This window comes from Patiria miniata, unplaced genomic scaffold, assembly GCF_015706575.1.
Source record: "Patiria miniata isolate m_02_andy unplaced genomic scaffold, ASM1570657v1 HiC_scaffold_19, whole genome shotgun sequence".
NCBI classification, from domain to species: Eukaryota; Metazoa; Echinodermata; class Asteroidea; order Valvatida; family Asterinidae; genus Patiria; species Patiria miniata.
In genome coordinates, this window is record NW_024037057.1 from 6,820,148 (window position 1) to 6,834,243 (window position 14,096).

A 14,096-nucleotide genomic window follows, 5' to 3' on the forward strand; every position below is an offset into this window, starting at 1 on the left:
CGCTTACACTTACGCTTAGCTATCCGTATCCGTTTTTTACATACGTGTAGCGAGCGAGATATGCGTGTCGTCTGCACGTTTAGCGGATAGTGAGTGGCGTATGACGTCATACGTGCAGACGACACGCATATCTCGCTCGCTACACGTAAGTAAAAACGGATACGGATAGCTAAATGTGAGTGTAAGCGTATCCGTTCGCTTGCCAAACCTCCCTATTGTCTTTGAGATACATGTATGGTTTAAACAATTTCATGTGCCAAACTTGTTTGTGCACAGAGGGCCTTATTTCATCCGCTTGACTGAGCTCCTGAGCTTCATTTGAAGAATAAAAACACTACACTAGACTTACACGCAGACAACAGTGATTTTGGTGACTTGTATTCAAATTAGCATGATAATACTATTCTTGCAATTTTTTTCACCTTGTATGGTTAAAGAGCTATACTTCACTACTTTATTAAAAAAAGTTTAAATAAGTTATTAAAGTAGGTTAAAATTCCGGTCAAAAGTGGGTTTCCTTCTTTTTGCGCCACCCTGTAATACACAGCATACTGAGAGTTTTAAATTATTAGAATAGTTCCGCCCTAAACTGCCCTGCTGTTACTTCATGTACTGCCCAAAACTGCCAAAGCACCGTTGAATCTTCAGTGAACAAATACAATATATAGTAGTACTCGATCACCCAATAACTTGACTTGTCTTGTTTAAATTGACTAAAATTTGTGGGAACATTTTGTAGGAAGAGTACTTGTAGCAGATATAAACCCAAAACGAATTTGGAATTTAGATTTTGGAAATGAATGATTTGGTCAGTTTGTTTTTCAAAATAATATGCATTTATGGACAGTGAAGTGATATTGATCCAAAACTCAAGATAAAAACACGCATGCCTTTACTGCCGATATACATATTTTTTTTTTAAGTCACAATTAAGGGAAATGATAAAGGAAACAGATTTTCTATACCAAAATGATACTGTTGACAGGCAAAAATTCTCTTAACTAAATCTAAAAAATATTTAAAATGGAAACAGGTTCAAGAAACATACATGAACAAAAAATCCTCGACGAGAGAAATAAAATGTACAATCTTCAAGGTATGTAAATATTTTGTACAAATTAAAGGATTTCAGTCAAACAGAGCCTGTGTCTTGGTTGGTTACAATATCTCCGTTCATATTGTCAGATCCGTTTTCCAGCTCTGTGGTTGCAACTTTCATGTTCTCATCGTTCTTAACGAGCCGGGCAAAGCGGACGCCGCAGAAAAGCGCCGCGGCCAACAGCAACGAGCAGATGATGAAGATGTGCCGGGTCCCTGCCTGGGAGTAGTTGCCGTGCAGCAGCATGAGCAGCGCGCAGGCGATCAGGTTGAGCGGCACCCGGAACCAGTTCATGATCCCCGCCCGATGGGTTTCGGGGAGCACCTTCCCCCGCAGGAAACCCATGGAGGGGAAGTAGAGACCGCAGGCCAGCTCAAGGAGCAGGAAGGCCACATAGGATACCGCGTGCTGATGGCGGTAGGACAGGATGCAAGTGAGGGTGGATAGTAGAGCTAGGAGGATGGAGCCGTTGACGATGTTGTAGGCGGGTATCCCCCGCTTGGACAGCAGCTCGTAGAGGTTGGAGCCGATCATGATGCAGGCCATGAAGCAGGAGAAGATCAGTCCGAGAGGTGCCGTGGGAGGCATGTCTAGGACCGGCGTCCAGATGAAGATGAAGATGTACATGACACTCTCAAAGAGTGACTGCATGGCCCCGATCAGCAGCATGCGGCGAGAGTTGACGATGTGACGCAGCCCTTCTGTGCAGGACTTGGAGATCTTGACCTTCTTTGCTCCGTTGTTTTCGCTCCAGGAGGATGCCACTACAGCCCCTGAGGCTAGCAGCAAGGGGATGGCAAGCATGAAGGGAGCGACAGGACCGAGGCGCAGAACGCCCACCAGTACATTAGATGCCAAACCGGCTCCGATGGCCAAGACGCCATTCCAGAAGGTTGCCTTGGAGAAGGTCAAAGCCACCCACTCCTTAGGGAAGTCGTGGGATTCGACATGCTCATGGAGGTACCAGGCTTCGTAGGCGGTGAACAGCAGTGAGGTGGATATACCGCCCAAGATCCGACCCAAAATCAGGATGTAGTAGCTGTAAGACAGCTTGGTGATGCACGAGATGGAGTAGATGATGGAGAAGGTGATGCAGAGTTTCTTACGGCCGCAATGGTCTGCTAGGGCGCTGGTGGCTGTGCCCAGGATCACGCTGGATGCAAACCCACAGACATACAGCACAGCAATCTGGGGTTCTTGGAACCCGTAGTGGCGGTAGAGTTTATAGAGATACGGTCCCTGCAGCCAATCCGCCGTCAATGCCAGGAAGTAGGCTACAAAGTACTTCCGTTGGAATTGCACGAAATTTGGGTTGTGTCCCGTCGTCTCCTTAGGCCGCCTCCGACTGACGAAGAAGTGCAACACCCCGCACAGGGCAAGAAGCGCGGCAAAACTGGCTACGTATGACGCAAGGTACATTGACATACTGGACACAGAGTCTGAATTCCTTGCTTGATACAGTTATATTTCTATAATTAAGACTGCAATACGGCCTTTGTCAAACTCATTTGAAAATAGACTTGTTGCAATGGATGGCAACATTCAATAAGCATTGGTAAAACTTCACCTCAATCAAAACTCCAAAGAATTTTGGCCGAGTACATGTATCTTCCAACAAATGGGTTCGTGTGCGAAGAGGTCAACAGACATTGAACATGTTGAAGATTATTACACCATGCTGGAGTCGATTTCAAGATGCTACTGGAACTGAAGCAATGGAAGCTAAAGTTGCATTCGGATGTCCGCCAACATGTATCTTGCACTAGACACTGGAATAAAAACCCACAAAGTCAACAGAATTAGCTCAAATGTAAAGATACATGAAAAAAAAAATATTTTATCGTCATTATTATTTATTCTGATATTACCTTAGTGAATTTTTCAAATATTTTTGGGGAAAGATATTTCACGAACAATCTAGTAACTACTAGTGCTACTAGTACACCTTCCTATTTACTAGTCCGAGTAACTTGGACCCAACTTATCGCCTTTTTTAACATTTGGACATGGTCTCATATTAAAAAAATATAATTCAACACGTTTTCCGTAATGTGGGCCCCCGCCTGGCGCTCGCCCGGCCCGTTCGGACAACACGGAAGCCTCGCGCTGCTGCGACTAGAATGCGAAGCGCCGCGCCGGTCGTTTTGATTTTTGCCCAATGCGCCTCTCCATGACTACAAAACCCACTTTCAAAATGTTAAAATTGCAATCTCGGAAAACAATGCATCCTAAAATACCAGTCATTTGTAAACATGAAAAAACTAACTAGGGATGAAGATATTATTACGTTGTCCTGTTGTCCGGTTGTGGAGTTAAATTTTCAAGTTTCCAACGTGGAGGCAGCCATTTTGATTGCCGTATTGCATTGTGGGAAACTTGATGATCGATTGAGTCGGAAATAATATCAGTGATCGATTTATCGATGGTGGGACAGTTTATCCATATTGAGGAATCCTCCATTACATAGTTTATCTCGTGTATGCAGTAGTTTCCTTTGTGAAATTTGAAATTAATATATTTAAAACTAAGAAAATACAATGGTTCCATGATGGCGGTGGAATTGAGTGGGGGTAATTGGAACGGGTCATGGATATGGTTTATGGTTGCAATTAAAAATTGCTCATCCGGTGTAGCATGAATTAAGGTTTTATGAAATACGGACTCCTTGGTGGTATTACGCATGCTCATGCATAGATAATTAGGAGAGGGACCGGTCACGTGAGAGGGTTTAACCAATAAAAGGGAAAAAGAGTCCGATTTTCATACGAGTCCGATTTTCATATGACACCGGCCCTCTTGCCGAATCTGACAAGGAGGAAGATATCCGGAGGGATGGAGGGACAGTGGCGCAGCCAGGATTGGTGGGTTTTTGGGGGGGGGGGGGGGGCTCCTTTTTTTTTTTAAATGTTGCCCAAAATTATTGGCCACCAAAAAAAAATTGGATTTTTTTTCCGGGGGTGGGCGGACTATTTTGACGTTGGTGGCGCCACTACTCAAAAATAGGCCGAATATCGTGAGACTAAAAAAAAAATTACTACAAAAAAAAATGACAACCTGTTGGGGGGGAGCTCAAGCCCCCGAGGCCCCCCCCCCCCCCCCCGGTGCGCCACTGTGGAGGTGGGGGGGGGGGGGTCCCCGCATGGCATATTATATTGAGCTATGAGAAGGCAAATAATGAGCAGGCCTCCTTGAAAATGATACCCCTTTCCCTTAGATCAACAGATGCGTTGTATTTTCGTATGGATTTCTTAAAATCGTTTTCAACTACATGGGACGGCTAGGATCTTTGTCCATGTCTTGATTTTTCTCCATTTATAACAGGAGGCAAAACAATTACATTTATCGCCATGAAAAAAACCAATATTAGAGATCAAGTGTTTGAATGTATTTCATAGTGTTCTGAGTTTTTAACAAATACAAATTTGCAATGTTAAAAGAGGGAACATTTTAAAACCTAAATAAAAAAGAAAAAAGAACCGCATAGACGTTTTGCTGAATAACGGAAGAGCTAGGGCAAAAGTCGAAGAAAATCTATGCTATCGAACAAAGGGAAATATGAGTAGAAAATTTTTCATTAAAAGTAAGAGTCCAGTTTAAAGGGAATATACATCATTTGCTTTTGCTGTAATTTTCAGAAATGGATGGAATTGGGGGTTGGAAATATAAAGCAAATATAGTTACACTGACTTTTTGGAGGTTTTGGGATCGAAAATGCTATAAAAACCAAGAAAAACGATCATTTTCCTGTAGCCCTGACTCCATATAAGAAGAAACAGAGCAGTTTACATACATTGGGGAATTGTAAGGTCAGGGAACCAGTCTAGCTGGCTCGTACCCGTTCATAGGTTTGTAATCGATTGCAAACAAGTGCAATGGTCAATTGGGGCCAGTATTTGAAAAAAAGCCAGTTGTTTCCAACGCTGATCGGCCGATCAGCGTTGGAAATAGATACAAAAATACCACTTTTCTTGAAAATGACAGTATACCAGGTGCCATCATTTTACAGGATGCTTTAGACTGTCATTTACCAACATCCTATTAAGGAATTTCGCAAAAACTTGGTAGTTTTATTTTTCGATGTTTGCAAATGTTGTATATTCCCTTTAACTACGGGGGGGGGGGGTTCGGAGAAAGTTTGCTTCGTCTTTCGGCTTCGGCTTTGCCTAGGCCCTAAAAATCCCGACTCCATTCACTGGGAGGGAAACTAAACAACAATATTCCAACTTGTGGCTTCATATTAACCGATATAATGTTCCTGAAGCATAAACGTTGCTGGAATTCCAGAAGTTGGGGCATAAAGCAAAGGCCATTCAGTCGAAAATACTGATGTACCAAAATACAACCCAGTTACGTGTTAAGACAGTGAGCCAGTCTATACTATTTATCGTCTGGTACCCTATCCGGTACCTGTACACTCAGAGGAGAAAGACGGGTTCCTTGAAACTCACTACACAGTGCATCGGTCTTTTCCCAGTGTGCTGTTGCAACTTTTACGAACAGGGGTGAGGGTCGTCGTAAATTCGCTTTAAATCCCTGCAAAGTATCTGCCATCACTTTCCATATGGATCAAATTTCGATTCATCAAAATATGTAGAATCATTAACTGATAAGATTTGTGGAATATTATTTGTTTCCATGTAGCAAATTTCGGGATATTTTGGGGCCTGCTTACATTTTGTACACACGCATTGCATACATGCAGATTTATGTTGTACACAAGTAAGTGCCAATGAGTGTCATTGCATACATTTGTGTTCATCGTCTACCCGCCTATCCTGTGAATTACCCATTCCAATGTGGTGTTGAAGAGTCAAGGGAAGAATAGAAGGAAAGAATGTGGCCCCACTCCCAGATCTCGTTAGCTTTGTAGTCTCGTTCAAGTCGTCCAGAATAGAAAGACAAATTTTAAAGTTTTTTTTTTCGAAGTGGCTATCGTTACGGCACTCGTTGTTTAGCGCCCTCTACGATATTTTTTTGATACGCACGCAGGTATATAATTATTTGTTCCCCTTCGTTTTATCGAGCAGTGCGCCAGCTCAGCCGATAGAGGGTAGGATTTTGCACCGCGAGGTTGCGGGTTCGAATCTCAGTTTTGCACTCGAATTTTTTTCCTTTTCTAACCTGAGGCTTTGGAGGATTTTTTTTAAAAGGGAAATAAAGTCTGAATTTCATAAAGTTCAAATTCACTTTTTTCCTTCTAATTTTATATTTTCTTGTCATGTTTTTTTATAAAAGTTGCCAGGTTGCAGTCTACCGTAACGATAGAAAATGGGAAATGCGTTACGGCTGCCGTAACAATAGCCACTGCGTTTTTTTTTTACAGAATTGGAAATGTTTCTCGGTCCCAGATTCATGTCTTTACAACATGTTTGCAATGACTAACCCCTATCAAGCATGTCAAGTATCATGTATAATATATGATGGAAAAAGTGGCATCAGGATGCAAAATTCATGACATTCTGTCTTCTTTCATGTCTTTACTTTAGTAAACCACTGACAACGCCCAATGGCCAACAATTAGTGAATTGAACAACTGATTTGCGCTGACTTAGGCCTACCACCATTGTCACTTATTTTAAAAACAGTTTGAAAAGATTGGATACTAATTACTATGACAAGGCCGTAGATTTCGTTAAAAAAAGGGAGTTTCATTTGTGTGCACGTGGACTTTTTATTTAGGTCCTATTTGGTTATCAAAGTAAGGAGCCTAAGTGATTTTTTGCAGTAGGGATAAGTTCAGGGAAGAAGGTTATGTCACGTCCCGGCAAAACATGCACCTCCCTCCCCCCTCCCCCCCCCCCCCCCCCCCCCCCCCCCCCCAAAAAAACCCACCAAACACATTTCCTTATTAAACCCAAACCAGTTCAGTACATGTGGAAAGAAAGAAAGAAAGTCTTTGGAGAGCCATGAAAAGTAAATTAACTTGGAAAAATATTTTAAAATCCGGAATTTTTTTTTGCAACCTGACGCCACATCAGCGGTTGTGTACAAAGTCTGTGGAGAGTCAAGAAAATTTCATAAGTATTTCCTAACAAAACTGGGAAAGTTTTTCAGTCCCAGATTCACGTCTTAAAACTCTTATCATTTTTGCAATGACTGACCTTCATTGTGATGATGTATGAAGAAAAAAGTAGCATCAGGTTGCAACATTTTTTCCCTCAGTCCAAACATGTTTGAAATAACCAACCAGTGTCGCCTGTATGAGGTTAAAACGGGGTCTAACCGATCTGCCCCAATACGATACCTGTGTTCCCCAATTGTTTTACTGATGTTCCCTGGATTAGGGTTAGGGTTGGGGAACATAGGTATGGGGGAACATAGGAATTCACCCAGTAAAACTACAAGTGGGTTCAGAGTACTGCATTCAGTCCCTCTCTAATATGAATCTGTGATTCTGTATATCTTGTAATATTTTTATATATCAGCCAGTGGAGAAGTGTAATAATATAAAATAAAGTAAATAAAAACAATACTCTATTGTGTGCAAACTGGACTTGCACATTGGCTACTGACTTTACTACAGATTTCTACCAGCTACCGTTAAAAATGTTCTATGTGCCTCCTCAAGATCATTGATGTATTTGCACCGTTCTTTGCAGGACATAACCCCGAGGCTTTTAATCAAGATGGGGGCCTACAAGTACATGCAAGAGCTCCACCGCAAGAAGCAGTCCGACGTGATGCGCTTTCTGAAGCGCGTCCGCACGTGGAACCTGCGCCAGCTGTCGTCTGTTCACCGCGCCTCCAGACCCATGCGGCCAGACAAGGCCAGGAGAATGGGTTACCGGGCAAAACAAGGTACCGTTGGCAATCGGGCCAGGTTTTTTCTGTGAAAACCGTGTAATCAATAATTTTGGTTTAATCCTAACCTTCCTCAATCTTCCAAAATCATCCTTGTGGTTTTGGAGAAATTTGGAGGATTGAGGCTGAATGGTATTTTTCAGAAAAGGATTTTGGAGGATTGAGGCGGAATGGTATTTTTTCAGAAAAGGATTTTGGAGGATTGAGGCTGAATGGTATTTTTTTCAGAAAGGATTTTGGAGGATTGAGGCTGAATGGTATTTTGAGGCAGGACTGTCTGACGATTTTGAAGGATTGAGGGGCTGGGTACCCTTCATTTGAACATAGGTGCAACATTTTTGGATGAGGAGGATTATGGAGGATTGAGAATGAATGCATTTTGAGGCAGGACTGTCTGAAAATGTTGAAGAATTTAGGCGCTGTTGTAAAATTTTGGAGGATTTTGGAGGATTGAGGATGATTCCTAGCAAAAAGGCCTAGGGGGTTAGGGTTAATGAACTGACACCCAGGTGTGTGTGCACGCCTGCCGCACACACCTTGGACACTGAAGCGTAATAAAACAATTTTCGTTTTCAGGAAAAGACTCGCAAGCAAACAGCATGTTTCGGCAATACCATTCGGAGAAAAAGCTTTGAAAGGTTCGACACAAATTAAATCCATCCATACACTTGTGGGCTTATTAAAAAACTTTTTTTACTGGTGAAGTTAAGATCAGTATCAGTTCTTGAAAACATAAGAGTACGGGGTGCACACTAGAAGTGCCGCACAGTGCCGGGTGTCAGTTGGTGAACACGAAAATAATGCGGTTCTGTAAAATAAGTGCACATGCGCAGGATTAGTGTTAAACTTTAAGTGCAAAGAATGTCCCATAATGACAAAACTATGTCCAAGCAAAAAGCATGTTGCGGCAATACCATTCGGAGAAAAAGCTTTGAAAGGTTTGACGCAAATTAAATCCATCCATACAGATGTAAGACATCTGCACTAGAAAGCAGGAGGTTGTGGGTTCGAGTCCCACCCGAGTGATTTTTTCCAACTTTCACTCGGGAGGTAACACACTGAGTATACAGTGTTTAAAAAACGTCGGTGAAGGGCAAAACCTAATTTGATTGACAAAACTATGACTATCATAAAGTTGTCATAGTTCAGTTGGTTAAAACAGACAGTTTGACAGTTAAGAATGAGTTTTACAGTTTTTCTTTGAAACAACAACAAAATCCCACAATTCACCCTTTCCCCTCCAGGATATGTCATCTACCGTGTGCGTGTGCGACGCGGGGGTCGCAAGAGGCCCGTGCCGAAGGGCGCCACCTATGGCAAGCCCACCAACCAGGGTGTGAACCAGCTGAAGTTCCAGCGCAGTCTGCAGTCAGTTGCTGAGGTAAAGCAAGCTTCTTCTCAACGACTCGCAAGTCACACTTATCTCGCCCCCCCCCCCCCCCCCCCCCCAAAAAATAACAAGTTTCCAGAATTAGACCAAAATGCGGTGAGCAATATCTGCAACAGTCTGAGTTTGTGGCATTTTCATAACTGGGCCCTTAACTCTTTCGCTACGGCGAGCCGCTGACAGCGGCACACAAAAGTTGTACATGTCGTACGGCAAGCCGCTTGCAGCGGCTCGGTGACATCGCTGTGACTAAACAGGGTGTCCCCATGACGTGTGCCTTATTAACATAATTTATATCGTATAACCTCTGACCCTAGTTTGAGCCACTGCTAGCGGCTCTCCGTCTGGCCGGGGTCTGCTGCAGGTTATTGTGAGCAGTTTGTTTACAGAGAGACATTTAAAGATGGCGGCGTCCACATCAACACATGGCGGAATTTTCAGCGATATATTACGTACAAACTTGAAAAAAATCGGGTAATTAAATTCCGTAGCGAAAGAGTTAATACTGTGTTATCCCTCTTCTGCTGAAAAAAAGTCCTTTTAATACTGTGTTATCTCTCTTCTGCTTAAAAAAGTCCTTTTAATACTGTGTTATCTCTCTTCTGCTTAAAAAAAGTCCTTTTAATACTGTGTTATCCCTCTTCTGCTTAAAAAAAGTCCCGTTTATATGTTGTCTTATATAAGAAAACTGTACAAACAAAAAGTGAGTAACCCTCCTGCTGCTTCAAAGGTCACATATGATCAAAATTTCCTTCCTCTCCCCAGGTACACGCTTGAAAAAACCTATGTGGGTCTTGACCAATGTTGACCCAAGTAATAACACGGCTCAGAATGCCGTTTTCATAGAACGGTAAATTAAAACAATCGTTGACTTGTATTTCCAAAAATTTAAATTCCTTACGTACATCCATGCATGAATATTGACACACACATAAACATTTTGAATTGGAAGCCATATGTTTCAAATTATATTATAAGCTTTATTAATTTTTTTACTTATTATGAGGACTCACTTTCACTGGTAAGGCAGTAATTTAAGCAGTACTATAAAATTAGTAATTGATTTTGGAAAAGTTTCTCCTTTTTTTGGTGCCATACAATTGAAAGCATGCACTTAAAAGATTCTACTCTGTTAACTGCTTCGTGCAGGAATTTCTTTTTGCCAAAAATAAAATAATTTAAAGGCCAAATTTACCAGCCAACTTGTGATACATAGCCAAACGCCACAAACACTTATTCGCAAGAGTCGTTTCAACTGTATTTGTATTCTATTTCTTGCCAAAACCTCATATGGTTCAATGCTTCGGAGTGTGCACTGGAGTGTAAATTGTACAATAGGCCGTACGCAACAGCCAATTCAAGATTAACACACGGTCCGCCTCAACAGACTTCACGGACTTAATGCGTGTGTACAAAAAGCACGAGGGATATGCATGTTAAGACGTCGCTCGGAGGCAAGACGAGGCAATGTTGACATCTTAACCTGTCAAGCCGTGTCTGTGTATAAAAACAGCCAGTCCATGTTATCACATCCTCCGGCATGAACTGGTTAATGGGGGAAAGGCAGCAATATTTAAGAGGTTGTGGAATGCTAGAAGACATTTCCGTCATTTTTTGGGTATATGTAGCCTAAGGTGTGATGAAATAAAAACGACTATTGTTTCTGTCATGAAATGAGTACAAAGGGTACTTTTGAGAGCTATTTTTCAGGTCCTGTTTCGACCCGAACGTGCAATTTGTGTAAAAGTCGTCGTTGCGGGCAGCAAACAAAACACAGTAAATCGTGACGTAATAAACAGGACTCGTTCATGCTACTCTGCATCGGGAGTCCTGTTTATTACGTCACGATTTACTGTGTTTTGTTTGCTGCCCGCAACGACGGCTTTTACACAAATTGCACGTTCGGGTCGAAACAGGCATGACAGGACTTGAAAAGCAGCTCTCAAAAGTACCTTTTGTACTCATTTTATGACAGAAACAATAGTCGTTTTTATTTCATCACACCTTAGGCTACATATACCCGAAAAATGACGGAAATGTCTTCGAGCATTCCACAACCTCTTTAAGATGTGTATGTTAGTACATGTAATACTGTATTTGGATTGAATTCCTTTTTTTTTTCCCTCCATTGCTTTTCAGGAGCGAGCGGGTCGGCGTTGCGGCGGCCTGCGTGTCCTCAACAGTTACTGGACCTGTGAGGACTCCACTTACAAGTACTTCGAGATCATCATGGTGGACCCGTTCCACAACGCCATCCGACGCAACCCGGACACCCGATGGATATGCAACCCCGTGCACAAACATCGCGAGCTCCGCGGCCTGACGTCAGCCGGTAAGCTGAGTTCAGTAATCTGGTCAAGTTTGAGTCCCGAGTCTCGTGGTACTCAGAGTTCTCAAGATCAAATCATGAAAGTCAAATGCAAGGCCAAAATTGTTACAGACTTGAGTATGAGTCCTGAGTCGGGTCTGAGTCATCTGGTCAAGTTAATGTATGAGTCCTGAGTCTTGTGGTACTCGGAGTTCTCAAGGTCAAATCTGAGTCGGGATAGTCGAGTCCAAGGCCAATAATTGTTGCAGACTTAAGTATGAGTCCTGAGTCGAATCTGAGTCATCTGGTCAAGTTTAAGTCCCAAGTCTTGTGGTTCTCATAGTTCTCAATGTGAAATCTGAGTCAGGATAGTCGAGTCCATGGCCAAAAATTGTTGCAGACTTGAGTCTGAGTCTTAAGTCGAGTCTGAGTCATCTGGGCAAGTTTGAGTCCTGAGTCTCGTAGTAATTAGAGTTCTGAAGGTCAAATCTGAGTCATGATAGTCGAGTCTAAGGCCAGGTGCGAGTCTATGTTCTCAATTCTATGTGAATTGAGTCAATCCCGAGTCACCAAAATTGTGAGTTGTGGCAGACTTGAGTCTGAGTCCTGAGTCGAGTCTTAAGTCATCTGGGCAAGTTTGAGTCCCGAGTCTTGTGGTGGTCAGAGTTTTCAGGGTCAAATCTGAGTCACGAAAGTCGAGTGCAAGGCCAGGTGCGAGTCTATGTTCTCAATTCTATGTGAATTGAGTCAAGCCCGAGTCACCAAAATTGTGAGTTGTGGCAGACTTGAGTCTGAGTCCTAAGTCGAGTCTGAGTCATCTGGGCAAGTTTGAGTCCCGAGTCTTGTGGTGGTCAGAGTTTTCAGGATCAAATCTGAGTCACGAAAGTCGAGTGCAAGGCCAGGTGCGAGTCTATGTTCTCAATTCTATGTGAATTGAGTCAAGCCCGAGTTACCAAAATTGTGAGTTGTGGCAGACTTGAGTCTGAGTCCTAAGTGGAGTTGTTGTAGGAAGTAGCCTGTTCTGAGACACACTTCACGCTGGCATAAAAACAACAATGAAGATCGCACTATTTAGAACATTAGGGCCCGTGACCATTCAGCCCCGGTATGAAAAGGGTCCCCCAGTAAGCTCGTCCCCTCCCAAGAAGTCCTCTCGTACCGTCCCAGGTACCGGCCCAGGAGCTGGTCCGGTTGCTAATCAGGAACTCCTCTATCCTGGGGTCTATTGTTTGCAAGTATTGACACATGTAATATATCCCAGAAGAAACCCGCTTGTGGTTTTCATCTCTCAGCGCGAAACAATAGAACACTTTCGTCAGCACAGATCAAAACCCCTGCCATGCGGTTTCGCGCACAATGGGACCGTAAATACCAAGGCGTTATGGAAGGATTTTATCTTTAATCCGGTAAGTCTGCTATTGTTCTGCTCTGGATGTTCTCTGAAGGGCAATACATTGATGCGCCTGACTGACTTCAAAACTTCTGGTCAGACAGGACCATGTACCGGACGAGACTGGGCTGAAGACCGGACTGGCTTTGGACCGGACGAGGTACCGGGGGGCCCTTTTCACACCAGGGCTGAATGGTCACGGTCCCTTACCAGATCTTTGATGTTGGGATTTGCCCTTTTTCAAAAATCATTAGGTAAATGGAGTTTGAATAAATGGATAATGCAATTATTAATGTTTTGGTTTCCGCTCTTTGTTTTTCAGGCAAGAAGAGCCGTGGTCTGGGCAAGGGCCATCTGTACAAGCAGACGATCGGCGGATCGCGTCGGGCCGCGTGGAAGCGCCGAAACACCCTCTCCCTCAAGCGCTACCGTTAAGCTCTACCAGCAGCACCCAACCACAACACTTGATATTAACACACATCAGTTTCTCGAAGAAATATCTACCAAGAAAAAATTCTTCCAGGTCACTTATCCTTTGCTCCTTGGAATTTGTTTCCTCTGGTTTTGTTCAACAGAACGTTTGGAAGTGTTTTGATGGAAGAAGTCTTTAAGTCGGTTGTGACGCGCGGAAGGGACAGTCTTTGTAAATCTAAAAGGTGAACCAATGAATAAAACATCCAAGAGTAACTAACATGATGGAAGTGTCTTTTCTTTTAGTTTGAAGGTCCCAACCAATGTAATTTTGTTTTTTGTTTTGCCTAAAAAAAATGTTTTGGGAGACGCTAAGTCGCTAACGTACTAGTCCTTAATTCCGCAAGACCAGACTTGTATACCTATAGCCCCGTATGTTAACGTTTTGAAAAAACTGTATGAAATAAACTTCTACGTGTACATGCTTTTAATAGCTGTTCACAAAACTTGGATGCAGTGACCCTTGGGTACGGTGGGACGTGGGAAGTCGCAATTCTTCACCGTATTATGAGGTCATTTAGGGGTCATTAGAGGTCACTGTTAATGAGCAAACTTTTCTAACGGACCTTCGCATTGAGCAAATTTTTGAGTTCACAATTCGAACAGAAAACCCCTTAACTGACTGGTGTCTTTTTGAAAT

At 42.9% G+C, this 14,096-nt stretch overlaps 2 protein-coding genes across 2 annotated transcripts; one reads left to right on the plus strand and one right to left on the minus strand.

The window, feature by feature from the left end:
* Window positions 1–456: 456 nt before the first annotated feature.
* Window positions 457–3,466, minus strand: LOC119725559 (molybdate-anion transporter-like). Its single transcript, XM_038197008.1, has 2 exons — window positions 3,387–3,466; window positions 457–2,868 (listed from the first exon to the last, which is right to left on the minus strand). Exon 2 carries the CDS (start codon window positions 2,522–2,524, stop codon window positions 1,133–1,135), a length of 1,392 nt encoding a protein of 463 aa, XP_038052936.1. The 5' UTR covers window positions 2,525–2,868; window positions 3,387–3,466; the 3' UTR covers window positions 457–1,132.
* Window positions 3,467–5,501: 2,035 nt separating this feature from the next.
* Window positions 5,502–13,676, plus strand: LOC119725560 (60S ribosomal protein L15-like). Its single transcript, XM_038197009.1, has 5 exons — window positions 5,502–5,601; window positions 7,699–7,897; window positions 9,145–9,281; window positions 11,427–11,619; window positions 13,308–13,676. Exons 2-5 carry the CDS (start codon window positions 7,726–7,728, stop codon window positions 13,418–13,420), a joined length of 615 nt encoding a protein of 204 aa, XP_038052937.1. The 5' UTR covers window positions 5,502–5,601; window positions 7,699–7,725; the 3' UTR covers window positions 13,421–13,676.
* Window positions 13,677–14,096: the final 420 nt, after the last annotated feature.

Excerpts from the sequence above, each read along its gene's own strand:
- LOC119725560 (XM_038197009.1), top strand. The coding sequence starts at position 7,726 with ATGGGGGCCTACAAGTACATGCAAGAGCTCCACCGCAAGAAGCAGTCC. Across the intron at positions 9,282-11,426 it reads GTCTGCAGTCAGTTGCTGAG|GAGCGAGCGGGTCGGCGTTG; the intron begins GTAAAGCAAGCT and ends ATTGCTTTTCAG. Across the intron at positions 11,620-13,307 it reads CCGCGGCCTGACGTCAGCCG|GCAAGAAGAGCCGTGGTCTG; the intron begins GTAAGCTGAGTT and ends TTTGTTTTTCAG.
- LOC119725559 (XM_038197008.1), bottom strand. The coding sequence starts at position 2,524 with ATGTCAATGTACCTTGCGTCATACGTAGCCAGTTTTGCCGCGCTTCTT.